Source organism: Mirounga angustirostris, unplaced genomic scaffold, assembly GCF_029215605.1.
Source record: "Mirounga angustirostris isolate CCGP_5_RB_7025 unplaced genomic scaffold, mMirAng1.0.hap1 SCAF_17, whole genome shotgun sequence".
In the NCBI taxonomy this organism is placed as follows: Eukaryota; Metazoa; Chordata; class Mammalia; order Carnivora; family Phocidae; genus Mirounga; species Mirounga angustirostris.
This window is the reverse complement of record NW_026991725.1, coordinates 48685289-48712550: the sequence shown is the minus strand read 5'-3', so window position 1 is coordinate 48712550 and position 27262 is coordinate 48685289. Positions and strand designations below refer to the sequence as shown.

At 60.0% G+C, this 27262-nt stretch overlaps 1 protein-coding gene across 4 annotated transcripts in view; it reads right to left on the bottom strand.

The window, feature by feature from the left end:
- Positions 1–1623: 1623 nt before the first annotated feature.
- Positions 1624–27262, bottom strand: part of NTN1 (netrin 1) — a 174775-nt gene continuing 149136 nt past the window's right edge. For all 4 annotated transcript variants that reach the window (XM_045889867.3, XM_054511059.2, XM_045889868.3 and 1 more), the window contains 2 exons: positions 18272–18346; positions 1624–5628 (listed from right to left, as the gene is read on the bottom strand). In XM_045889867.3, the coding sequence (XP_045745823.1) occupies positions 5300–5628; positions 18272–18346 (404 nt within the window). In that variant the 3' untranslated portion in view covers positions 1624–5299. The remainder of the gene's footprint in view (positions 5629–18271; positions 18347–27262) is intronic.

Here is a 27262-nt window from a genome sequence, read left to right as displayed (position 1 = left end):
TTATTTAGTCTTAAGAGAGCACGGAAGGAGATGTCTGTTCGACATAATCTGAAACCCACGGCGTCTCGGCCGTGAGCGGGCAGTCCCTGCACACTGCCTTGGGAGGGGGCGGCTTTACAAAGGCGGGGGCCTGGCCTCCCGGAAAGTCGGGCAGACCCCGGGAAGCGTCCCCGCCCCAGAGGGTCTTGGCTTGGGACCTGGAGTCCTGGACAGGGTTGCTCAGCTTCCTTGGGCACCAGCGGCCATCTCTCAATGGGCTTGTCGGCCACCTCGGGCCAGCACTTAGCAGCATCCGGGGCTTACTTCCTGCATCAGCTGCGGCAGGTGGCAGCGCGTCCCCTCCCCAGCGAGAGCATAAGGCCCTGGAAGGCAGGCTGCTACCTTTACAAATCATGCTCTCGTGTTGTCTCTGACCAACGGCGAGCTTCCTTCTGGCCTGTGGCCGCGGCTGCTCACGGGCCCTGGCTACGGTGGGGTCCCAAAGGAGTCACAGTGCTCTCGGGCACAGACAAGATTTTTATGAAGGACGGGAAAAAGCCACATCGTGAAAATCCTTGAGAACTGGACCCCTGACCTAGGATGACCCAAGGTGAGCATGCGGCCTGTGCATGCAGTACACACCTCAGCACGAGCAACTCGGAGGGTCTTCGGTCTGCAGATGCCCCCCCCCCCCCCGCCTCCCCGGGGCTTCCTCTCTCCTCGGCCTGTCCAGGCATTGCCACCCCAGCGGGGACTCACTCCCGAGCTGATGAGGACACCGGAGATCACGGCTGGCCCGGCTTTCACCCCTGGTTCCGAGAACACGGCCCCCGTCTCTCAGAGCTGGACCCCCGTGGCAGCTGGGCTGGCCCTGGTTCTTCCTGAGGAGAAGCTCAAGGCATCTCTGTCACCCCTCCAAGCCTCAAGGAAAGGCCTTTCCGGGCCTTCCAGGGCCAGACTAGGCCCATCGCCGAGACCTATCTTCGAAACAGCTGGGTGCAGAAATTATAGCTTCCTGGTGACGATCGGGCCCCCCACTTTGCATAGCAACACAATGGGTTCCTAATGACTGAATTGTTTATTTAATAAAGAAAGCACGAGCACTTGGAGGTTTAAATATAGCCTCCCAGAAACCCAGTGAGCTCAGCTCCCAGGGCCTGCCCCGCACGAAGCCTTTAGCAGTGGCTTGAAACCTGCTGAGTTTCCCCAACCCTGTTGGCTTTCCCCCGGAGTCTCTTCTTGGCTTTGGGCCCAAGACACGGATTCTGTGAAAGGCAAAAACTACTTGCAGGTTCTGAATCAGAAGGGGAGGTTCAAAGGTGTGCGAGGACACCTCTTTTCGCTGCCCCCTGGGGTGCCCCTGACCTGGAACCCCCCAGGGAATGTCAAGGCTGGATCCCAGGGGCGGTTTCTGGGGGGCTGAAATACACATGGTCCCATCCTGGAGGCTTTTTGCTCTAAATCGCAGAGCCAGCAAACCCTAGGGCCTTGCAAGTGGCCCCTTTCCTGTCTTCTTGGGGTAGTTAGGGCTCTGTCGCTGGGGAGTTGTAAGAGACGAAGCAATACTCCTTAAGAGTTGCCCGAAGACTCACTCTCCTCTCCCCACGGCACGCTCAGGCCTCCAATGAAGACGATGAGACAGTGAACAGTGTACAAGAGTTTATTTAAATGATATCTGAACTTAGTTCTATCATGTGGGGCCCACGTTACAAGTTCCATCTGGGTCCATTACAACTCTAACCAAAAAAAAACCTTAAAAAAAAAAAAGAAAATCCACAACTTTTTCCATGTCATTAAATATATTCATATATAATAACCATAATATATTAGTATGCATTGGAAAGAAACACTGACCCAAACAATATGTCATGGTCACAACTAAACATTTACAATTCTGAGTGAACAGAACTCAGAAACGCAGGAGGGAGCTGGGGGGAGAGGGGATGGAAGTGCCTTTGGGAGCAGAGCGGAGAGAAGTCTGATGACATGGTAGTGGGGCTGGCTTGGTTTTGGTGGGGGGGGGGGACGAGGCCCCACGAGTACATATTTGGATACCACTAGGGTATGGCGTGGCTGTGCCCATGACCGGTGGCCCATTGACCCCATCCGTGAGTCTAGTTCGTCCACTCGCCATTCTCTCTCTTGGGGGCGTAGGGGGCTTCCTTCAGGTGTTGAGACCCTGACATTTTTCAGTCTCATTCCGATCTGGGGCCCACCCGAGGGCGTCTGTACCCATTTCCTGCAAGCTACTATGGAGGCAGAGCTCCAGGGGGCCATGAGGGGCTTTGGGGCAGCCCCCAGCCGCCCTGGCTTGCACCACAGGGGTCCCTCCCTCCCTCCTTCCCATCTATGGGCACCTGGGGCTGCCCCTCTCCTTCCCCTTCCCTTCCACCCCCAAAATCTTTAGTGTTACTGTGTGTCAGTCAAGCAGGCACTCTGCTGTCGGGGGCTCCAGACCACCCAGCAGGTAAGAAAAAGGACAGGTGGGCAGTCTGTTTTCTTTTTAAAAACTAATCTGGTATGTTTTTCTTCGAACACCTACATATCACAATTCTGGTTAATACACTCTTCAAAGTCAAAAGCTAGCTCCATTTTACATCCGTTCCTAACTGTACAAACCGGACCACCTCCGCTCCTCCTTCCGTCTCCTCCCAGGGAGGGGGGTGGGCGGGAAGAGGGTGCTTTCCCCAGGATGGGCCCTCGCTGCTGAAGTGGGTGGCTGGAATCCGAGGAGCCGAGGGCTGGGCCCTCGAGATGGGCGAGGCAGGCTGGGATGACTGAACTCCCGAACACGGTCCTCACCCCCACCCCGCTGCTCTGGGGCCCCGGCCACGGCCACGGTGGGGGTGGGGACGGGGACAGCCTGCGCCCTCCGGGTGCTGAGCCCAGGGTGAGGCTGGAAGCTGGTGGAATTTAAAGCAAGAGGCCTTGTCACTTGGCAGGCCGCTGGCTCCAGAACTGAGGGGGCCTTGGAGACCACCAGTGCCAGCCCCTCCGTGGACGCGGGGAGACACTCAGGCCCAGGAGGGCACAGCCCTTCTGGGCAGGGTGAAGAAGCCAGGTCAGTGTGAGCAGAAGTGAGACCAGGCCCTTTCAAGGACGGGGCCCAGCAATTAGAGATGCTAATGGCGCTCGCAAACCTCATGGGGCCTGGAGAAGGGCTGGCCGCTCGGAGGGGTCCCCGTGCACCCAGCCTTGGGCCTGGATATTCCTTCCCAGAGCAGTGCTCTCTTCTCCCTGCCCCCTTAGGCATCTCTCCCGGTCTGTCCTGGAAGCCCTCCAAACACCCCCAGGCGGCCGAATGTCCATCCTACGACGTTTTAGCATGAGCCAAGGCCTGCCTTCTTGGACCTGTGGCGAGTTTACGCCCTGCCTCGCCCACTCTTGCCCCCACCTCTTCAGATGCTCTGTCCATCCCCCGCCCCACCCGGTCCCCATCCCCACCCCCACCCTGACTTCTATTCCCCGGGCTAGAGGCAGTAACCAGGGCCAGTGGCTCAGCGGCGACCCAGCCGCAGGAACCGAGGGTGTGGGCGGGCTGCAGTAGAAGCGAGGGGCAGTGTGGCCAGAAGGCCCGGCTCTGGAGTCTGACCCCGGCTCGGCCTCGTATTTGCCTGTGACCTTGAGCACATGGGCTGCAGTGTCCTCGCTGGCAGAGGCGGGGTGAGAATCCCCGTCTCAGGGTTGTCATGAGGCTTATGTGAGATCACGTGGGTAAAGTGCCTGGCACAGAGCAGGTGCTCAGTAAAAGGCCGCCGAGCTGCGGGCCGAAGCGGGGGGAGGCGGAGGGAAGCCAGACCGCGAGGGCACAAGCTTCATACTTGGTATGACCCTAGCGAGCCGCCGAGCTCCGGCAGGGAAAATGAAACCAATTTCCTGACTGAGAGAGGAGCCAGGCCTCTAATTCAGTGGGCCGGGTGTGAGGACGTGGGCCGGAGGCCCCGGGGCAGTGCAGAGAGCTCCGAGGCAGGGCGGCAGGGGGCCCCAGGGCCCCGCGACGGGCCAGCCAAAGAGCCAAAGGTCTGGGGCCGCCTGTTTGGGGACAGTGTCTCCAGAAAGCTTTGGAAAGGGGGCCTGGCCACACCAGGGGCATGGGAGGCCTCCACAAAGAGGGGGCAGCCGGAAGGGAGCAGGCGAGGTGCTGCCCGGCTGGAGGGGGCAGCCCCAGGGCGGGGGTAGCTGCAGCCGGCATTCTTGGTCCAGCAGCCTCTGTCCCTTTCCCGAGGGACCCAGGAGTGAGGGCAGCAACGGGAAGTGGTCATGGCTTCCCTGGCCCACAGGACCCCGCTCCTCCCTGCCACTGCCTGCCGAGGCTCGGGCACCTGGGGGCCTTGCTGAGCCCGCAAACCCCGGCCTTCGGGGGGCAAGCCCCTTCCCCCAGCCTGGCCCAACTGCCTGTGCAAACCTGCATTCCATGCCCCGGGCCCTTCCCAGGAGCTGACGTCATTACACAAACAGTGTCAGGGCCCCTACCCCCTCCCCTGGAAAATGTCATCAAGGGGCTGGTTCCAAGTTTCCAGAAAGGAAACTCTCTGGGAGGTTTTGCCTTCGCAATGCCTCCTCCAACAGGCAGCTCCAGCGTGAGGCGGTGACCACCCGGCTGGGGCTTCTCAGGGGTGTCCTTGGGCCCACTGCCCTCCGCCTGGGCCACAAGCCGGGCCAGCACCCATCGCGCAGCCGGGCGGGGACAGGCGCCGACGCCGGATCGCGCTCCTCTGGCTCCACCGACGGGAATCCCCCCTCCCCCCCGCCCCAAGACGCCCCCCCTCCCAGGACCAACTCAGCAGGTGGCAGCGGAGGCCACGGGCCGCCTGGGGACTGCCGGGGGCGGGGGGGGGGGGAGGGCGGGAACAGACCGCTGCGGCCGCCCCCAAGTGCGGACGGGGCCCAAGTTGTCGCGGCCAGGGGTCCCGCGTGGGGATCCCCAGACAAAGGAGGGTCTGGGGCGAGGAGGGCGTCTCGCTCAGCGCCCCCGCCCCGGGTTCACAGTTCTCACGTCCCCTTCTCCAGAACCGGCCGGCGCCGCGGGGGCGGCCCCACCTGCGCGGCTCGGCGCCCCCACCCCGGCCCCTCGGCGCCCCCACCCCCGAGGCAGGCCCGCCCCGCCCGGGGAGCGCGCCGCCGCTCTGGAAGGAGCCCGTGAGGTAGCTTAAGTCTCGTCCTCATCTCTCCCGCCCCGGGCGCGCGGCGGGGGGGGGGGGGGGGGGGGGGGGCCGCGGCCCGAAGCCCCGCCCCTCGGCCCCGCCCCCGGCCCGTCCCACTCCCCGGCCCCGCGCCCCGCCCCGCCCGCCCGGCCGCCCGGCGCGCCGCTGCCTCCGCGCTAGGCCTTCTTGCACTTGCCCTTCTTGTCGCGCTGCTGGAACTTGCGCAGCCGCCGCGCCCACGTGTCCCGCCACTGGATCACCAGGCTGCTCTTGTCCGCCACGATGCCGCTCTGGTCGGGCGAGTCCTCCGCGTTGCCCAGCAGCAGGTACTTCTTGAGGGGCTTGATTTTGGGACACTTGCAGGCGATGTCCCGCGAGCGGACCCACAGGCTCTGGTCACCGCGGCGGATGCGGCTCGCGCCCTGCTTGTACACAGAGATGATGTTCACCGTGAACTTCCACCAGTCGCCTGCCTTGTCCGCCTTCAGGATGTGGATCTGGACCGCTGCAAGGAAGCACAGGCGGGAGAGTGGGCCCCGGGGCCGAGCAGTGCCGCCTGGGCACCCCCCCCCCCAACACACAAACCCCCGGCTCCTGTGGTCAGGTGGCCCCTGCCTGCTCGAGCCCTCTCGGAGCCGAGGACCGGGCAGCCGGTCTGATGGAGAAGGCACAGCTGGGAAGGGACGGCACAGGGTACCCCACTGGGGCACGCGTGGGTGGTGCCTAAGCTGATCCTGGGAACCCCACCTGCCGATGCCTGGACCGGGCCGCTGCTCCAGCAGGCCTTACTCATGCCTGGGTTGAAGCTCTGCGTTTGGGGCTTGGCCGGCAGGACCAGAAGAAGCTTCCAGGAACTGACCGCCGCGCCTCCCAGCACTCTGGGCCGAGTCTGCCTGCCCAGGACAGGTGTACTCTGTGACAGGAGCAACCATCACTCCCCGCAGGCTGGGTGGGAACCTCCTTAGTGCCCCCCCACCTCCCGCACTTAACATCAAGCCTCATGGCAGGGCGCCTGGGTGGCTCAGTCGTTAAGCATCTGCCTTCGGCTCAGGTCATGATCCCAGGGTCCTGGGATCGAGCCCCGCATCGGGCTCCCTGCTCAGCGGGAAGCCTGCTCCTCCCTCTCCCACTCCCCCTGCTTGTGTTCCCTCTTTCACTATCTCTGTCAAATAAATAAAAAAAAATCTAAAAAAAAAGCCTCATGGCACCTCCAGACACACCACCTTGCCCTTGACCCAGTCTCCGAAAACCACGATGGGATCTCAGTGCCAGGTGCAGAGTACCGTGAACCTACCCTTCCAGGTGGACGTGGCACCCCTTCCGGAGTCCAGGGTCCTGGTGCTGCGCCCCCTCCCTCCTGACCCTCTCCAATTCCCCAGGCCATTCCCCTGCTAATTCTCCCCCGAAATGTCCCCTGGTACAAGGGTTCTCTGCTGGAGCCTGCATCAGAATCCCCCGGAGAGCTTGTCAAGCACACATCGCTGGGCCTCACTCCAGAGTTGCTGATTCAGCGGATCTGGAATGGGCCCCCAGAGTCCACCTCTCTCACCAGTTCACAGGTGGTGGTGCTGCTGTTGTTCCAGGGAATACAGTTTGAGAATCAGTGCCCTAGTGACTGTTAACAAATGTCATTTCTGCAGGATATTAGGAGGTATTTTAAAAGTAGGAGGAAATGCCTTTTAAAGAAAAAGAGGGGGCACTTTGCTTAGATGGGTTTGTGAAATTCTGGGTTAAAGTCAAGAGGTTTCCTTAACTGCAGGACTTTTCAGAGCCTTGAATCTACAAATCGTGTGTGTGTATGCATGTGGGTTGGTTTCCCAAATAATTCTGACTGCAGGCCTCTTGGGCTAGTGCATCTTGAGTTAGCAGAGCCCCATGGGGCCCAGCTGGGGAACTGCTGGGGGGACACATAATCATTCCAGGGGATAAAGGGAGAGGTCTCTGCTGCACTGACCGACCAAGGAAAACCTGGTCATCTTCCCCATCCCCACGGTCAGGACGGGGCACGCTGCCCTTGCTGAGCTCGCCTGCCACCCCCTGCACCCTTCACCCCTGGACCAGGCTGAAGAGGGCCCTGGCGGATAAGCGGACTTGAGCCCTCCTGGAAAATGAGCAACAGCTCGTCTGTCCAGATTACACCTGAAGAAACCGAGCCGTGGGCCAGCTCAGCAGCTCCAACAGCCACGAGGACATGTCCCCGGGGCATGCTGAGCGGTCATCACCTGCCCGCTTATGGCCCGGCCTGGCCTCCCATGCCGGCCAGCCTCTCGCACGGTCCCTGGGGCCCACCCTGCCGCCTTCACTCCCAGGGCCCTCCCTGCTGCTCCCCTTCTGCCCCCGCGCTTGGCCCACGATGCGGGGAGGTTCGGGGACGGCGGGGCCCAGGGGCGCGTCCGCCACCCTCCAGCTCGTCCTTATGGGGTGAGGGATGCGGCAGATTTTCCCATATTCCATTTCAGCCGTTCCTGGGCATCCTGAACTTTGCACTCCAGGCTGAGGACTCCAAAGAATGGCTGCCATGGCAACCGTTTCCATGTTTTTGTCACCAAGGGACTCAACACTCAGTGTGAACTCTGAGGTGGGGTGGGGAGCCCTCTCCAGCTCGCAGGAGTAGGCTGGGCCGTGTGTTTGTGCACACGGAGGTCACCGTGGCAACTGAGTGCCCCTCGGCTAAGCGACGGGGGAGCCGGTGTCCCTGAGAACCCCGGTTTCCTCTCCTCAGCACTGAGCTGAATGCAGAATGAGGCTCCATCAGGATGCCACTGTTTCCCTGGGTGGGACCTCAGACCCCCGGCCCAGCCACGGGGCCCTCCCCCATCCAGCCGGGGTGGGCAGGGGGTGGCCCCGCAAAGATGCTGCAGAAGGCGCCGGGGGAACGCGGCTGTGACCCCAGGCACTGAGCGTCTCGTGGTGTGACAGGCTGAGCCGTGTCTCCCGGCCCCAGATTTCATAGGATGACGTGCGAACCCCCCAGGACCTGAGGATGTGCCTGTATTCAGAGACAGGGTCATTACGGAGGTCATGGAGTTCAGAGGAAGTGACTAGAAGGAGCCCTAATCCAATATGACTGGTGTCCTCGTGAGGAGATCAGGACGGACACACAGACACACAGAGGGAGGACCCCGTGAGGACACAGCGAGAAGCAGCCGTCTGTGAACCCAGGAGGGGGGCCTCTGGAGAAGCCACGTGTGGACACCTCGATCTCGGACTCCCGGCCTCCGGAACCGTGAGACAATAAATTTCTGTTGTTTCAGCCCCAGCCTGTGGTGCTTGGTTCTGGCAGCCCGAGCAAACTTGTACGGTTGGAACTAGGGGCTCAGGATCTTGGGTGTCAGCCCAGAGCCAGGCGGGAGGGCAGCCCTGGTGAGGTGGGCCAGCCGGAGAGAGTGAGCCGGACCCGGTCAGGCCCTGGGCTGGCCCTTCTTACTCTCTGGGGTCCCTTCCCACAGCAGGAGGACTGGAGACCCCCGACCCACCTTCCCGGGTCTGGAGTTTCCCTCCCCTGACGGAATGCTCTGGACCACCAGGCAGGGCATCCGAAGCAGCCCCACCCCCACCCCACTTCCCCAGGCCCGGCCAGTACAGGCCTGGAGGGCATCCGCTCAACACTGAGGACGCAGCCCAAAGGCGTACCCCACCCCGAACACCTTGCCGTCCCCGAGAATCCAGGGGCCAGAGCGGTGCACGCAGGTCCAGGGGGACAAAGCAACGGTCCCCGTCCTCCCTCCACCCCAGCAGCTCCCGGCGGCTCCCGGGCCTTGGAAAGGGACGGCACCGGCGGGCGCAGGGGCAGGGGAGGGTGGCGGGAGAATTCATGATTATGCTGGAAAAAATCCGCAGTTCCGCTGCCCTTGGCAACGCCTCCGCACATTACACAGCCCACCAAGTATGAGCCGCACACGCAGTGCACGGGCCAAGTCCCTGCCGTGCACATACAGCTGAAAATATTCAAAATACACACTGAAACAGTGACCTCAGGCAGACCCACTCCGCACGCTCGGGGGCCGCACCCGCCACCTCTGCGGGGCCTGCTGGCCGGGGGCCCGGGATGGCTGGGGTCTCCTGGGGGCCCACGGCGTCGCCCACCACGCGCGCCGAGCACAGGCAGCTCTGCCCATCCGAGCACCACGATCCCTGCGGGCGTGCCCCTTACACCCACACGACGACACTCAACACCAGGCCAATGAGCCTCAGCCGCCCCCCACCCCCGTCTGTGCACCGCTGTCCTAGCTTGGCCTCCAGGAGGGCAGAACGTGGCGGCCCGGTGAGGACCCCCCATCCCGTCTTCAGAAATGCGCAAGAGGACCCTGAGAAAGGCAGCCGGAGATGAGACCAGGACAGGCGTGCAGGGACCAGCCGGAGGGGTCCCTCTCTGACGCTGAGAACGGGCAGTGGCCGCGCCGGGGAGCCTGGCCCCCAGGCTGCTGGCGCTTCGGGACCCTCCCTCAGTGATAAGCGGCTGCATCTCGGGGTCCACACCGCGGACGCCCTCCCTTACGCTGAGCCCTTGCTCATCCCCCAAAATGAGGGCTCAGGCTGCAAGAGAGCTGTGCACCCGGGGCCCGGGGCCCCACTCTCCGCCTGGACAAAAACAGGCATTGTGGGGGGGCGGGGGGGCCTGGAGCCCACGAGGCAGGATGGGTGAGGTCAGCACCCCCTCTCCGTGGGCGCCCCTGAGCAAAGCTGCAGAACGGGGCAGATGCCCGTGGAAAGGCAAGGAGAGCGCTCACGGGCTCCGGGGAGCGAGGAGCTGGCCTCCGCGGCCCAGGTCCTAGGGACCAGGCTGCACTCTTGGCCTGGGAGCCCCCCCAGCTGCGGTCAGCTGCACAGCTCCGATAAGAAGGCGGCAGGCAGGGCGGGGCAGCAGCCACCCCCCCTTAGCAATCCCGGGGTTCCCAGGAAGGACTTATCAGCCCCCAGGGCAGGGCTGTGACGACTGACTTCTCTTAATCCCAGCCTGCTGCTGGGCTGGCTGGGGGCACGCACCTCTCCATCCCTCGGCTGCAGGGCTGGCCGTGACTCCGAGCGGGTGAGAAGCCCCCCGAGGGCCAGGCCCCCCGAGGCCACAGTCAGCAAGAACGGCCTGTGTCGGAGGTGGGCGGGGGGCTCAGAGGCAGGCCCAGGGCAGGCTGGGTGCCTTGGCCAGCGCTGGGGGTCCTCTCGGCTGCTGGGTGGGCAAGGCCCCCCTATGTCCTATAGGAGCAGACCTTCCTTCCAGGAAGCCTCCACCTCTATGGGTCCCAACGCTGGGAGGCTCTCGGGCCACCAAAGGCAACCTAAAAAGTCAGAAGCTCCGGGTCCTGTGCTTGTCCTCTCTGTCCGGAGCCTCCGGTCCTTCCGAGCCTCCCTCCCCAGCTCCAGCCCTGACCCAAGAGACTCAGAGCCTGTCAGCTCTGGGCCCTCGGAGGACCTGGCAAGGCCACCTTCCCGGGACAGTTAGTGACAGGAAATAGCTCCAAGCCGACTTATGCCCTGCTGGTAGGTTTTGGGGACCTCTTGCTGGCATCGAAGCTCCCGGCCTAGGCCAGGTTCTAGGAAGCCTGTTTGCTCCGTGAAGAGTATACAGTTGTTGCTCAATCATCGGCTGGCTCAGCCCGAGACAACCTGCTGGGCCGCGCCCTGGGGGAGGGGCCCTGGCACCGGCCCCCGGTGGGGAGAGGGGCTGCCAACTATCTCCCTCTTCCCACAGGCCTGGAGCCCTGGGACACCTCCGCGGGGAGGCTTCCTGCCGCCCGGAGGTCTCCTGGATTTATGGGCTGCTCGGGGGGGCCCCAGGGGCTTCCCAGCAGCTGCCCCTCCCAAGGAGGCTTGGGTGGCCAGCCCGTGGCCTCCCCCACCCGGCTGCCCGCCCAGCCATCCCTTCCTGTTGGGCCGGTCCAGCCGGGGAAGGCTGGTCACCCATCTGTCTCGGAGACAACGGCAGGACGAATGGGGGAGGACACTAACCCCACGGAAACCATGAAAACCACGCAGCCCCATAAATCTCCCGGCATAGAAAGTGTGTCATGAGTTGCAGTCACTTCATAAAATGCAGCCCTGACCACATGTTTCCCAGTCCCCCGTGAAGGTAAGAAAGGCCGGAGCCCGGCCAAGTCTTGTTCTCGGAGATGCTGACCCGCCAGGGGGACCGAGCGAGCCGGGGGTGCGGGCCGGCGAGGCGGGACCCGTGCACCCACCTCGAGGTGTCGCGGCTGTCCCCATGAAACGGGGTGGTCAGCTGGAGGCTCACTGTGGCCACACCAGGCCACGGGCCACAGCCCCCCGCGGGAGTCCCTGGGAATCCCCGGGCTGCCACCCCGAAAAAGTCCCACCTCAGACCTCAAAGAAGGCGGGGACGCCCACCTTAGGGCTGGCTGAGGGTCCCTCCTTTTTACTTCTCCGCAAAGAACTCCTGGTTTGCCTCTCTCTCTCTCTCTCTCAGAACCAAGAGCAATGTGAAGGCTGCCTCAGTTTCCTGGCCAGGCCCCAGTGCTTAGGCTCCATTCTTGGGAGGGGAGAGGGGTGAGGTGCCTGGGACCATCTCCTTGCACAGGGATCCGCGGAGGAGGGGATGCCGGGAGATCTGGGAATCGGAGGGCCAAACTCTGGGGAAGACAGGAGCCCCGTTCCCTGGACAACGGGCCTGGCCACCTGCACCCCCTTCACAAGTGAGAAGGGGTGGGGCGCTGGCCGCCCCGCTTGGCCAGAGGCTCACGTAGGAGAGTGGACCTGAGCCCTGCCTGCCCAGTGGGGCGCCCTCGTCACGGGGCTGGTCTCTTCCTCAAAGGAGCCAAAGGGAGAGAGGGCCCCCGCTCCCAGTCAGGAGGGACTGAAACAGCCTGGCTTGTCCCCCGCCCCCCACCCCCGGCCTGGCCAGAGCTGCCGGAGTGTCACCCCCAGAGGATGGCCTCACACAGACCCAGAAGATGCTCGACGACCAAACCTGCCTCCCAGCCCGCCCTGGAAGGCCCAGCGAGGCGCGCCGCCCCAGGCCGGTGCACCAGAGGGGTTCTGGCCTCTGAAGGAGGGGAAAGCAAGAGGGTCGACCTCCCCGAATATGGCCTCAGTCCAGGCCCCGCATCCCCCCCCAGGTCCCTCCCGTCTGAGGTCCCCAAACACAGCCCACAGCCCAGTCCTCATTTAGGCCACCACCTCCAGGCAGCCCCTTCGCAGGAGCTCAAAGGGCGGCCCCGCCTCCCCAGCTGGAGCCCTGGAGTGGGGCCGTCCAGCAGCTACGAGTCTTTTTGTGCACCCTCTCATGCACCCCCCTCAGCTCTAGCTCCTAAAAGTCAATCCACACCCAAAGGATGGAACCTGCTTCTGCAAGGAGCCCCGAAGAAAGGGCCTCCGGCCCGGAAATAGGAGCCAAGCGGGATCCAGACCACAGCACCAGAGTCCTTGGCCAGCCAAGTTCCCCTGGGGGCATCAAGCAGGTGCCTGCAAGCACTTGGAAGGGTGTCCCTGGTCCCCTGCCACGCACGCAGCCTGCTCCAGAGGGTGCCCTCGGGTCTGGGGGCGGGGGCCTGGCCCTATTTTCCAGCCGGGCCAAGCTGCACGGGGCAGGAAGCCCCCGGCACAGTGAATGGGGTGCTGGGCACGGCTCCCAGCACAGGGCAGTGTCAGGACCCACCAGAACCCTGCCACAGGGCGGCCCTGCGTCGCTAGAGATGCTCTGTGACCCTGGAGACAGGCCCCCAGTGAGCAGGGGGGCAAGTGCTGCTCGTCACGGGGGTGGGACACAGCCGGGGTCCCCAGCCCCAGGTGCCCGGCTCTCCAGGCACCTTGGACAGATCCCTGCCCCTGCCGCCTCCAAGCCTCCGCGTCCCCATCTGTGAAATGGGAGGAGACACCTCTCATTAGCCAGGCTCGCTGGCCCCTTAGAGCCTCCCCTCCCGCCCTGCCTCCCTAAGAAAGGATGTTCAGAGGAGAGGAAACAGAGTGAGAGAGGAGGGGAGGAAGCTCCAGCGAGGGGGACAGACACAGCCGGGAGCCGCCCGCCCGGCCGCCCGCAGGCCCCTCTGGGGCTCAGCACCCTGCAGCTGGCTGGGAGGGGCAGAGGTGGGAGGCGCAGGCTCCGGGCTCCCCTGTCTGCAGGGACAGGGAGTCACTGTGCTGGGGAGGGTGGCGGGGGGCCCGGTCAGCGCAGCACCCTGCGGGATCAGGGGCCTTTCCGTCAAGCGGTCACGGGGGCCCTTGGGCCCTCCCCGTCCAACCCGGTGGTCACCCGCATTCCTCGACCTCGGCCTGACTCGCGGGGACCCAGCTCCACATCTGGCCTCCAGATGGGGCTGGCCCTCTGGGGCTGGGGACGAGGGGAGGTCACATCTGGCTGGGGAAATCGGAGGATCCCCAGGGGGGCCAGTGACCCCCAGGGAAGGGTCAGCGAGCCTCTGAAACACCATGCCACGTGCTGCCGGCTGCTCTGCGTCCCGCTCCTTGGGGCTGGGGGGGGATGCTCTGGGGGTGGGGGGGCGTGGCGTCTCCCAGGAACGGCCCCCAGGGACGGGGAAATATCCGCACCCACACCCGAGCCCCGAGATCGCAGCCTGCTGTACACACAGGCGCATCGCCCCCGGGACGGGGTTGAGAACCCGTCCAGTTCTCCGCACTTAACGGGATTGATCCTGATCAGGAATAGCTCTTGAACTCAAGGTCAAGAAACGGAAGGGGAGGGAGTGCTAAGAGGGGAGAGGCCATCCTTTGCTGGGGGGCCCCCGCGTCCCTGGGGCTGGTGAGACAACAAGAGGCCTGAGTTAGGAGCCTCTCCCCCGACCCCATCTGATCTCCAGCCTGAGTAGCTGGACGAGAGCCAGGCAAGGGCCAGGTCCCGTCACGCTGTCCCCCCCAGCTCCACGGTAATCCGCGGGCACCCCCACACCTGTCCCCCATCAGGGATTGGCCCGCGACTCCCTCCCCCACACGGCCATGCCCATCGCCAGCTCCCCCCCAGGCCCGGCCACAACGTCCGCCACGTCGGCTCCAGCATCTCTAAACGTCACCCCAACACCACGGGGACCACACCTGCCGGTTTCCCAAGGAGGATGTATCTGGCTTACCAGGAACGGGGAGTCAAGGGTCCGGTGGGGGGAACCGCGTTCTTGAGCCCTCTAAGGGACAGCTGTGCCCCCTCTGTGCGGCCAGAGGCTCCGGGCCCTGGCCCGGGGGAGGAGAAGCCTCTGGAGCTTTGGAGTCCCCGGTCTGGAGCACGTAACTGGATCTCGGTGAGTCTCAGCATCGCGGGCAAGTGTTCGCGTGGGTTCAGCAAGGACGGGAAGGAAGGCAGTGAGGTGCCCCATCCCGGGCCTGGCGAGGCCGCAGGAGGCCCCAGGGCGCACGGGGGGATGTCGGTGTGAATGACAGCTCCGCTTAGGTCCCAGCCCGCTTCTGCCACGGGCCCCGAGAAAGCAGGAGCGTGCGCGTGCACACACGCGTGCACAGCCTGGCGAGCCCCGTCTCCCCCCCAGATGCCCACAGAGTCTCCCCTTTGAGCTGTACCCCAGAAATGATCCTGGCGGGACCTCAGGAGGCCTTCTCGACACAAATCATCTTGTGAAAAGCATTTTGATTTTTCCATCTGGTGGTACCAAAATGTCTTTCAACAAAAGGGGTGACTAATAAACATTTCTGGGAACGAATAGTTTTTCCAAGAACTGGCAAAAGTGAGATGATCTCACCTCTCAGAATGTGCGCTGTCTGTCTGTCCCCCGCTTTCGAATCCCAGGGAGAAGGAAGAGGCAGGAGGCAGCTCTCGGTGGGCTCAGGGTGGTTTGAGCACGTGGCCGTGGCGGCTGAGGCCCACACGGGCCTCTCCCCAGCCTCCCTGGCCCCCGCGCCCCCAAACCCAGCACCCACTTCCCCAGCCTGTTTCCACTTCTTCCTCCCTCTGCCTGGGAGCCTTGCTTTGCCCCGTGAGCGCTGGCTACCGGGGGCCCCCTCCTCCAGGAAGCCCTCCCTCCGCACCCTCTCTGGAGAACCAGCCTCTGGACCTCAGGCTGGTCCACCTTCCCAGCTCTCGTCTGTGTGTCCTTCTCCCCTCCTAGACTGAAAGGGCCTTGAGGGCCAAGCTGGCGTCTCCTGCACATCCGTAAGCTCAGCACCCAGGTCAGGATAGGGCGCACAGCAGGCGCTCCGTGAGTGTGCAAAGAGGGATCACACTCAGGGTCACGCACGCCCACTCGCACGCCCACACTCACACTCATGCACACCCACGAGCACACACGCACCTGCTCGCACAGTCACACCTCCACGTGCACACCCTTACGTGCACCCTCACGCACGCCGTCACACGAGCACCCACCGGGGCATTCACACCAAGGCAGGGCCCCTCCCAGGCGAGGGGTCCCCCAGGAGCTGGCCGGCATCGCTAAGACACTGGGCAATAATGCGAACAACCGTCCCTCATGGGCGGCTCGCTGGCGGCGTCCCCTCGAGGGCAACAGAGGGCCGGGTGGCCGCAGACCACAGCATCACCCTGCACCCTTGCCCCGAGCAGATCGGGTCTCATCCAGAAGGACGTCGTGTCCCCTGGATGACACCTCCATGTGCAGGAAACCGAGGCCCAGGCCGGTGAGGCTCCTGCCCGAAGTCCCGCAGCACGTGGGGCCCCTTCCCTGCAGACGGGAACACAACGGGCCACCCTTCCCCACCTGGGGCGCTTTCGGGATGTGAGAAGCATGGCGGGGCTTGGCCCTGCGGCCCTCCCCTGACCCCAGGCCTCCCTGCCCTGCTTGGTGCCCACCCCAGCCCTGCCCGCGCCGGGCCCCTCTCGTCGGGAACGCGCCAGAGCGAACACAGGACAGGACCCATCCGCACACCCCTGCCGCCCGCTGCCCAGGTCAGCGGAGACCCAGCTCCACGTCCCCAGCAGGAGGAAGGGGGCCTGGGGCCTGCTCTTCACCTGGCAGGGGCAGTAAACCCGGGGTGCTCATTAGCAGCTTCTGGAACATCCAGGGCACTGCTTACGTTTTCTAATTGGCTCCCTGCCGGGTGTCAGTCAGAGCAGAGATGGTGCAGCCCCTCAGAAGCCCGGTCCCCAGTCCTCCTTGGCCTGGCCCACTCTGCCCGCCTCACCTCCCTGCGGACCCCCAGGCCAGCTCCCTCCTCGTCCTCTTCCTGCTCATCACACCCCTGCGCCGGCCCAGGTTTGCCCCAGGCAGGGGAGGGATGCCCCCACTCGCATGTTATCCGGGGGTCTGTGGTCCCAACAGAATGCAGGGAAGATTCTCTACGAAGTCCTGCGAACCCAATCATGACACCTCACCCCCCAAGCCCCAGCACAAGGCCTCTGGCTGTACCTGTGGGCCCCTGCCCAGCCCTGGGGGGCCGCCCCCTCCTTCCTGAACAAGGCTGTGGGGCCCCTCTGAGTTCATAAAAAAGAGGGTGTCTGGCCCCCTTTGGCAAAAAGAGGGTGTTCAGCCTTCCTACTGGTAGGGGGCCAGGAGAGCGCCGAGGGAGACAAGGGTCCCCCGGAACATTGGGGGTCAGGGAAGCTGAACTCAACGGAGGAAAAGAAGAGAAGAGAACAAAATGGAGCCAAGTCGGATAGAACCAGGTGGAACGCAGGAGCTATTCTGGTAACTTTTAAAAAGCCTAATTCTTCCTTTCTTCACTTTTAGAACAGAACAGAGGCTGCGGGCCAACCCCTCCCAAAAGGACAGCTTGGCTCTCCCTTTCCAGCCCCTCTCAGGTGTCCACCAAAGGATGCTTCCAGACAAAACTCAAAGCAATCCTTCCCCAGGGACACCCACCATTCCTTCCCCCTGCCCCCTGTCCTGGGCAGGGTTCCTCTCTACGACCCCGAGCTCTCCGGGCCTGCGCAGACAGCCCGCACTTGAACCCCAGGCCCCACGCCTGGGAACGGGACAGAACCCTTGGGCCTTCTTGCCTGAGCCCTCATCCCTCTCTTGTGCATGTCCCCGGGGCTCAGAGACAGCACCCCCTTTATCCTTAAACTGTCTCAGAGCTTGTTCTTTTTCCAGCGGGAGTCAGACGTTTCTGCACTGTGTCTGGTGTAAACCCTTGAAAGGGGCTTTGGGGAATTTGCTGCGGGCCCTACGGGGGTCTGAACAGGGCCACCCACGGACGCACCCCCATCAAGGGGCAGGCCAGGCGGCCTGGGGGTGGGGGGCGCTCTGGGCTCCAGTGTGGGGTGTGTAATGTGTGTGTATCCGTGTACTTACACCAACTCTCACGGGGTACAATGATTACGTTTTGCAAGTTCTCAAAATTCCTCTGGGTTCCCTCATGCCTTTCGTTACGCTCAACGGGCCTGACGCTTGTCCTTATTAAAGAGAAACCCCTTCGGGCTGGTTGCAATGGCCGGCCCCGGGAAGACGGCAGGCCGGGCTGCTGGGCGCCCCTGGGTCCCGGAGGGACAGAGGGACCAGACGCCACAAAGCCGGCTCCTTACCTCCCCCGGGGCAGCCTGGCACGAGGAGGCTCCCAGCAAGTGCGTACAGAAGGCGGGCACGGCTGCGCGACGGAGAGGGGGCGCAGGGGGACTGGTGTGTAGTGAGCGAGGGGCTGGGTCACCCCAGGCCTGACAGCTCAGGGAGCAGGGCTGTCAGCCCCACAGCTCCTGGCTGCAAAGCACCCTCAGGGACCCCCCTGTAAGATGCGTTCAAACTTCCGCGAACCATTTAAAATGCAGATTCCCTGGCCCACCTCAGCCTTTGCAGAGTCAACCTCCGGAAGGAGCAGAAGGCTTTTAAACCCCCTTTCCTGTTGCCTGGAGGACCCCACCCCACGTTAAGCCATGGAGGGAGACTCAGGTTGAAAGCCCATCGTACGGATGAAGGCACGGAAGACCAGAGAGGTGAAGCGACTAGTCTGAGGCCACACAGGCCCCCACCCGGGGCAGAGTGAAGGCCAGAGGCCAGGCTGGGAATCCCAGCCGCAGGGGAACTCCTGCCAGGGAGAGAGAGCCCGGCCCTCGTGCCCCCCTGCAGCCCCTCGCACCCCCAGAAGGCCCCTCGTGCCCCTTGCCTCCAAGGGCCTTGGAGGAAGAGCTAACAAGTTCCCTGGGCGTGGGATCTCGCCAGCCAGGCCCCTGTCCAGGCACCGGGACACCACGACCAGCAAGCAGCCAGGGCCACCTGCCCCCCGAGCCGGGCTCCTGGCTGGTCACGCGGCCCCCGCGGGCCCCGCCAGACAAGGGGACTGGCACTCACCATAGTCCTTCCTGCAGTACTTTTTCATGTTAATCTTCAGCTTCCCTTTGGAGGCCTTGCAGTAGGAATCGCAGTCTGCAGGGGAGGGAGAACACAGACAAAAAAACCTAATTAGGCTGGCGATGAATAGGCTGGGGGCCGAGGGGGAGGCCGCCTCCCCAGATACCTAGGGGCCTGTGATACCCATGGGCCAGGCCGGGCGGGCGGCCATTCAGGGCAGGCCCGGCCTTCTGAAGAGGCGCTTGGGACAAAGGGCCCCCGCCCGACCCCACCCCACCCCCCCGCCCCGTGGCCCGACCAACCCTTCAGCCGCTGCCTGGAGCCCCCTTGGCCTCCATGAGGGACGCTGGGGGCTCTGGTATTGTGCCACCCAGGGCTTTCTGAACGCCACACAAATTCCCCCCACCCCGTTCTTCAGACCCAACCGGAGCCTGATTAAAGCTGATAGAAGCCTCATTGTCACCCCGCGCCCTGGGTCTGTGTCAGGCGCTGGCTTGCATGGCGCAGAGCTTCTGGCTGGGGTCAGACCCCAACAAAAGAGGTCACGGAGGAAATTAGCAGCCCATGAAGCATTAGAAAACCCCTTTGGTGTCCACTCTACTGGAGTGTGCAAATAGAATGCCCTGCGAAGAGTTGTTCAGTTCTAATGGGCCCTACTGCTGAGAGGCAGGGCTGCCGGGCCTGTGTCCGCCGGGGAGCCCGTCGGGGGCTTCTCGAAGCCGGAGTGTGAGCGCGGCGGAAAGCACAGGGCCCCCCAGGGCCTGCCAGCCACCGGGCCTGCTTTTCCTGGGGGTGGCCTATGTCCACCCACCGGAACAAGCCTCCCACCTCGGCCCAGCCTGGCCCTCTCCCTGCCAGTGTTCCCCCGCTCTTCTGACAAGGGGTTGGGACTGCTCGGCTGGATCCGCGGGGGACCGACACCCTTAGCACGATGGCCAGCCCGGCAGCAAGGCCCAAGAAATCACCCCGGCCTGCCCCACACCACTGCCCGACGTGCCGGGCCTTGCTCAAGTCTCACCACCGTTCCTGGATGTGGGGGTGGTTCTGCAGATCAGAACACGGAGACCCCTTGCCCAATTTGATGTGGGGGCGGTAGTCTCGTTCTGCAGATCAGAACACGGAGACCCCCTGCCCAAGGCATCCCTGACAGCTAGTGCCCAGGCTGGGCTTTGAACTCAGACGTGGGATGCCTGATTACTGCGCTCTTGGTTATGCCATGCTGTGTCTCAGCAAACACTGGTGGATCCCCTCAAATGTGAGCAGGGCATGAAGCTCAGAGCGGGGCATGAAGAGTACCCCGTGTTCCAGCAATTCCCCCCCGCCCCCAGAGTCAGCGTCTGGCCCCATGAAAGGTGGCTGCCTCCTTCCAGGTCCCAGAATTCACTGACTGGTGCCTCGGTTAGAGTTGAACAGCTCCATCCCACTGCCCTGGGGGCCACGGGCCCGGCAGCCCCCTGCTTCTCCTGAGCCAGCTCTCAGGTCCGGGGGGGTGGGGCGGAGGGGAGGGGCACCCAGTTGGGAACCAGTCTCAGGAAATGGGGGAAAAAAGCAGCTCCCCTTCCTGCTCCCCTGTGGTCTGAGCCCTGGGACCCCCCACCCCCCACCAGGACGCCCTGCCAGGGGCACCGGGAGGCTACCGTGCTAGAGGCTTCTGCCAGGTGGCTGGCTGGCTAGCTGGCGACCGGGGGAGGGCGCACCTCTCGGGAGGCAGGGCCAGGGCCGTCCAGAGACCGCGGCCTGCATTCTAGGGCGGCCAAAGTCAAGGCGAGGAGATGGCGGCCCGAATGCACAGACCAGGGGCACAAGCATCAGGCCCACCGCACCGCGCCTCCCGCTGGAGAGGAGCTGCTCTGGGCCACGTGTTGGCCAGCTCAGGGACAGATGGCGTGCACAGCAAAGCCACCACCGCGGCCCAATCCAGGTAGTGCCTAAGTCCCGCGGTCCCGAGCGAGCTGGCTGGGATCCCTCCCTGCTCTCGCCACTTAGGGAAGCTAATTGGAATGCGAGCGGCACTGGGTGACGTGATTCCTGGGACAGCCTTGAACCCCCTCGCTCCTCGCCTTCTTGTTATTTTTTTACCCAAGTCAGAAGTCGTTGGCCCACGTCAGGGGCTGCATTCTGATCGGCAGGAAATCACCTACGTCCTGCCTCCTCCTGAGGCACACAGCGTGGGGGTGGGGGTGAGGACAGCACCTTGCAGCCGTGGGCTCTGCAACCCTGCGAGGGAGGCCCCGCTGGTCCCGCCTGAAAGCCAGGAAGCTAGGGCTCAGGAAGGTTCTCGAACACCTGCCGCATGTAAGCCACATGCTGTGGGGCCAAAGGCATGGTGGCAGAGCCCAGTGACAACCTCCTCCCAGGGCACCTCGAGCTCTCACTTCTTGCCTTCCCTCCTGGTGACATCTACGGTGGTTCTTTCCAGAACTAAGTATCCACCTGGGACAGAAATCATCCTAGAACGTGTGGCATCCATTCCCTGCCCAATGAGAACATATTAGTACTAGCCCTGCTTCTCAGCCTGGGCCATATAACGGAATTAGCTGGAAGCCTTAAAAAACACTGATGCCTGGGTCCCGTCCCCAAGACCTGATTTCCCTGGTTTAGGGGGCAGGCTGCATGTCCTGATTCTTGACATTCCCCAGGGGAGCCTGATGTGCAGCCAGCCAGGGTCCTGGGAGCCACTGTCCGAAGCACCAGGAGCTATGGGAGGTGGGGACAGGGTGCACGGAGCATGAAGACTGGCAGAGGAGAGGCTCAGAGAAGGTGGTTGTGGAGTCACACTGGAGGGTGCTCACACAGAGAACCCTAAGCTGCCTGCTCTTCTGGGAAACGGCGCTAGCCTCTGAGCATTTATAGTTGTTGCAGGGGGCGGGGGGGGGGGTCCTATGTCTTTCCTGTCTGTCCATCAGAAATACTTCTATTTTAAAAAAGAATTTTATTTATTTATTTATTTGAGATAGAGAGTGAGAGAGAGAGCATGAATGGGGGGTGGGGCAGAGGGAGAGGGAGAAGCAGACTCCCCGCTGAGCAGGGGGCCCGACGTGGGACTCCATCCCAGGACTCCGGGATGGTGACCTGAACCGCACACAGACCCTCAACTGACTGAGCCACCCAGGTGCCCCAGAAAAACTTCTTAGGTCAGTGTGCTCATTGTAAAATGTTCCCTACTCCCTTCAGATTTGCCGATTCCAATTTGGTTGTGGAGCTAGGGAAACAAAGACCGAGACTGTTAGAACTGTACATAAAACACGGGTAAATCGGCTTGCAATGAGGGAGACAGAAATGCTCTCCTTTGGGTAATGTGAATAACGTCCAGAACGTGGACACTGTGGCAGCTATCTGGCGGCTTGTGGACTCTTTGTTTTGGGTGTATTCCAGAGAACTGAGGTCATTGGACAAGTGGTCCCTGGATAGGGAAAATGTTCCTGCCTTTTCTTCTTTTATCAAATACACACACAGCCACAGAGACTGCCTCAAGATGGACAAACCACAACTTTTACATGCAGTTCTGACTCCTTCAAAATGGCATATCTACTTGGCAGCCACCCATGGAGCCTCTCCTTGTTTGGTTCCAAAATAGCTGTAAAGACAATGAGAAAAATGAAAATTCACACTCACGCCAAAAACCAAACTGATAGATGACCCAATGTTGGAATCTGGGAGCAATCTCTATTAATTAAAGGCAGATGGTGTTGGAATGAGCAAAACCTGTCCAAGGTTTTACCTCAAGACACGGCCTTTTGTCCGACGCACAGGAAGATCTTGAAAAAAGAGAGGGCACGGGGACAAGAACCAAAAAACAAATGGGCAGGAAGTAGGCAGGGGCACTGGGGGTGGTGCCCTCCTCTAGGGAGGAGAAGCTTAAGGAAGGGTAGGGCCCAGAAGGACAGACAGCATATTTCAACTTGCATTTTTATCAAAATTACTGGTGCAGAGAATGAGGAAATCAGGTGGTGCAGATAGAAGGATACCATGTCCATGGAGCAGAAGTGAATCGAGGGGAAACACTGGTAGGAGCCAGGGAGTAGGGCCAGAGCTGCATCTCTTCCTCTGCCATCCAGCTTGCAGCTGAGATGGGTATCCAGTTGTTGTGCTAGTAGAGGGATCTGCAATTTTTACTTATTTTTTTGCAAAACGCCAAACAGTAAATATTTTAGGCTTTGCAGGCCATACGGTCTGTATCACAAGTATTCAAAGTCCGTTGCTGGGACTTGACACCAGCCACGGACAACGTGTAACCAAATGTGGCATGGCAGACTCAGAAAGATCTAAAAAGACATGGTCTCTGTGAAATTGGAGAAGAAAGCCCGAAGGGAAGACGAGCCTGAGCTGAAGAGGCCATATGACAACACTAAGAACGTGACACGGGAAAGAAAGAAGAGCTGGAAAAACCAAAACCAAAACCTAAAAACTCAGTAGCACAGTTAAAACCTACTCTGGAAGCAGTAAAGAGAAACGATCCTGGAGACACCTGATTCAGACACACAGAGAATAAAAACTGGGGAAACTCTCGCAAATTCTAGAGGAAAAGGATAAAGACGTGGAAACCATGAAGGAGAGAATGGTAAGGATATAAGAGAGAACGTGGAGGGTGACATATGATGGGGAACAAAGGCAGTGGGATAGAAACAAGGATCGAAGATCGGACTCCTGAGCTGAAGGCAGATCAACACGGGCACAAGGAGAAGGCTCACTGACTTTTTGGAAAAACATCAAGGAAGAGAGACTGACACCCAGACACATCTTTGCACAACATATGAAATACCAGGATGAGGGAAAATTATAGATGGATTAGAAATCAACAAAAAGAAGCCAGCCCGTAGGTCTTGAGGAGGGAAAAGTCTGTGATTGAGGAATTTTATACCCAGCTAGACTGTCTCATATGTGTGCAGGCCACAATGAGCAGAAGGCATTCTCCAGCGTGCAAGGATACAGACAATATTCTCATCATGCATCCCTTTTGAGAGAGGTACTTGAGAATGTTTTCCAACCAACCATGACATGAATCAAAAGTAAGAGTTTAAGAAGGAGACAGTCTTGGTGAGATCGTACACTACGAATGCATTGGTCGTGGGCTCGGAAACCTGTGAACATGGAGATTTGGTTCTAAAACTGAAGGCAAATGTCAAAATAATTTTTAAATGTTTGAAAGAAAACGTCCGTGTATATCTAAGTATAAATACATATAAGTATAAATAACTATAAAATGTAGTCTGAAACCTAGATCATATTAACAAAAACTAAGCAGTGGAATGAGTCTTAAGTAGGTAGAATGTAAGACATGCTCCTCCCTGCTTGGCTCTGACAAATAAGAGCCATTAGATCAAATAGTGCTTTTGAAAAGTCCAAAGGCAACCACAAAACACTAGAGAAAATGGGAAATAAATTACCGGTAATATGGGGGTGCCTGGCTGGTGCAGTGGGTAGAACATGAGACTCTTGATCTCAGGGTTGTGAGTTTAAGCCCCAAGTTGGGTGTAGAGCTTACTTAAAAAAAAATTTTTTTTAATTATAGGTAATATGTTAAAAAAAAAAAGAAAAATAGAAAAAGTGGAATATATAAAAAGCAACTGAGATCAATCAAGATTACAGAAGAGCAACTATCTAAAAACAAAACAATGCCTCTTAACGGAGTCAACCCCTCTACTGAAAAATGGATTTAAAAAATATTAAAATAACCATTTCAGAGGGACATCACTAAATGAAGCAATTTGTTTTTAAAACTTACAACTTTGAAAGAAGATGCTGTAAGCTTCTTTAAAGAAGTTCTAAGTTCGTCACCCACTAACTAAGAAGTTTGCCTCATAATAAAAAAAGAGAGAATGTTTTGTGTGGAATAACATCTTATTGAAATATATTAAGAACAAAAGTGTTAGGAACACAAAAAGGAACAGATAGTAACCTGAGCAGTAAAACGATGCTAAATTAATTCCAAAGGAGCTGGAAGCAGACAGGCCACATTTCCTGACCGCAATGTAATAAATAGGATTTACTGTTAAACAGAAAAGAATGAAAAATATATGTACTCAACTCTAAAAGTTAGAAAGAAAGTCAGAGAGAGACTAGCAGCAGAAGTAGAAAGTAACAGCATGGAACATCAGAAAAAACTCACACGTTGTAAACACCCCCAAAAACGGATTCTCAGGAAAGTCCCCAAACCAATAAACTTAAAACACACAAACACACACACACACACACCAAAAACAACCAAACAACAACAACAAAAACCAGACAAAACACTGTCATGTCTAATTATGAATACAAGAGAGAAATCAGACCCGCGCATTAGGAAGTAATGAGGAAGGGACTATTGTAAGAGTCGAAATTATAATTATAAATTATAAATTATAAGGCTGCTACAGTATTCAGCTTTAGGCCGAAATCTTGGACACGGAATGAACTGCATGACTTTTTAGGAAAACGTAAATGACCAAGTCAAACTAAAGAAGAGACAAAGAATCTTCAGCAATCTCTGGATCCAATGCTACTTGATCTGGGCAGAAACAGGAAAAGGTGGAAATTGGACCACGTGCAAATACCTAAAATCGATCGTTTTGCAACTTAAAAAAGGGGGGGGCAGCATCCTATGATTCAACCCTGATAAAAAAGCCAGCATGAGCTTATCCACACACAGACCCTGCAGACCAGCCGACTGATCTCATTCACCAGTTGGGCCCGATGTTTTCTGCCCAGCGGGGTCCCAGCCTCCCCGGACCAGTGGCGGGGCCCTGGCGCCTCGGTCTGCCCCTGCACGGGAGTACCGAGTGAGGGGTGAGCAGGATGCTCGGCGGCCCCCACTCTCTCAGGGGACCCTCTGGGGCTCGAACTGACAGTACAGGTAAATACAGTGAAATACCCGGGTCCCCCGCCACTCCCATCCTCCTCCCCAAAAAGACAGGGAGCTGCCAGGGAGGGACACGGGGACCCGGGAGAGCTGTGGAGACCTGGAGGCTGCCATCTGCGACTCACAGCAGGCCCATCCTGGCTGGCTGGCATCCTGGCTCCTCCTGGGAGCAGCCGACCTCCCTTTTATTCCCCCCACCTGCTCCCCTGACCAAGCCACAGCCAAGAGCCAAGAGGGGGCCATACAGGCCCAATCCCAGCGGCCGAGCCGCCTCCTCCTCTCCCACCACCTTGGGTAGCTCATCCCTCTGGTCTGCCTCCTGTGTCCCAGGTGCCAAAAATCCTGCTGGGCAGGCCTGCTTGCCGGATCGAAGCTCATCTCGGAACATATGGCAGGCAGGGCCCAGTGTCCCCCGGTCGGAGCCAAGGGCGCTGCATCTGGTGCCTCCCTCGGAGCAGGGCGGGGAGCTGGCCAAGGTCTCACTCTGAGCAGCACCCCTGCGTCTCTGCTTTTGGGCTGTCAGGCTCGGGAAGGTGGGGCCGTGGGGGGGATGAGCAAGGGACACCAGCCCCCGAGGTCCATCCCAAGGCTGAGGCCTGAAAGGTGGGTGAGTTGGCAGATTCCACCAGCTGGGTGCAGGGGAGGGAGGGGTTCCTGGTCGCCCCCTGGCCAGGGTGGAAGAGCTCAGGGAGGTGGGGCTAGGAGGGACCCCCTGCTGGCTCCATCCATTTCGACAGGGCCACTCTGCCCACCAGCAGGTGACAAAAGGCAGGTGAGGCCAGTCTGCCCAGAGGAAGTGTGTTTTGGCTTCATCTGACCTGGAGCCACAGAGCCACCTGGAAGCCCTCAGGCCAGAGTCCCATTTGCACATGGCAGGTGTCCGTGGGTTTCGTAAATTAGGCCATTGTAGGGAAGGCATGGTGAGGATGGAAGAGGCACTCCTCATGAAGCCAACTCTCGCCTCTCTGTCCGAGGCTGCAGGTGACTTAACGCTCTTCCCCCGGTAAGACCACATTTTTAGAATCTGCACCCACAAGCACTGTACCCAGGGTTCAGCCACCTCTCCGGGAGAGCCGGGCTGGGCTCACAGGCAGCTCTTGAGCACCCAGACATCTCTCTAAGCCCACACTGGTCTTGCCCGTCCACTCCAACACCTCTAAGCCCTACTTGCCTCCTACAACATAATGCCCTTCTGACTTGGGGCTCTGGGGCAGAAAAGCCAAGGACCCCCCTGCGAAATGAGGCAGCCCCCAGCAATGGACAGCCAGAGGAGCTAGGCATGCAACCTTGTGAGCAAATGACTAGAAAAAAGCCAAAAGCATTTGCAACACAGATAGCAAAGGATTGGGGTCTTTCATATATAAAGAACTCTTCTGAATCAATAAGACAAGCAACTTAAAATTCAAAGGAGAAGAACAGGCAATTCACAGGAGGGGGGAAAAGAGGGACAAGGAGATGTAAAATGGCCAATCTCAAGTAATGAAGGGAATGCAGCTTAAATCAATGGGAATACAGGACTTGTGGCTCGCAAACAGGCAAAGGCAAACACACACACTCAACGAGGTGGGGTGCAAATTCCTCTTCTCTGAATGCAACTGGTATCGAAATGTCAAAACCGTGGAAAGATGCACACCCTTTGGTGCAGCACCCCCACGTCTACAAAGTTATCATCCATTCACCCCCTTACAAAGCTGGCTAAACGAGTTCCGCATGGCCAGGGCTGGGAGGTGCTGCGTGTACTCAGGAACAGTCATGGGGGCTTTGCAGCAGGAAGGGACAGGTCAATAACATGGGTGTGATCACGCTCACCCAAGAGTGACACTCATAAAGGGGAGACAATGAGCAGAGTGCGCTGGTGGAGAACAGGCATGGGGATGGATTTATGAAGGCCAGTCTGAGGGAGGTGACATCAAGGATGACAAGGACTTAGCTCCGTGAAGCACACAGAGCAGCAAAGGGCCAGGCAGGAGGGAGGAAGCGAATGAAGGGGGTGGCAGCCAGAGACCAGGGGTCCCTGGGGACTGGTCAACCTTGGCAGGGGTTTGGATTTTATTCTAGAAGAGTATGTTATCACTGAAATGTGGGTTGGTGGGGCCATGGTTGGTTTTTATGCTCTTGCTTTGGCTTCTCTATATTTTTCATTTGACTAT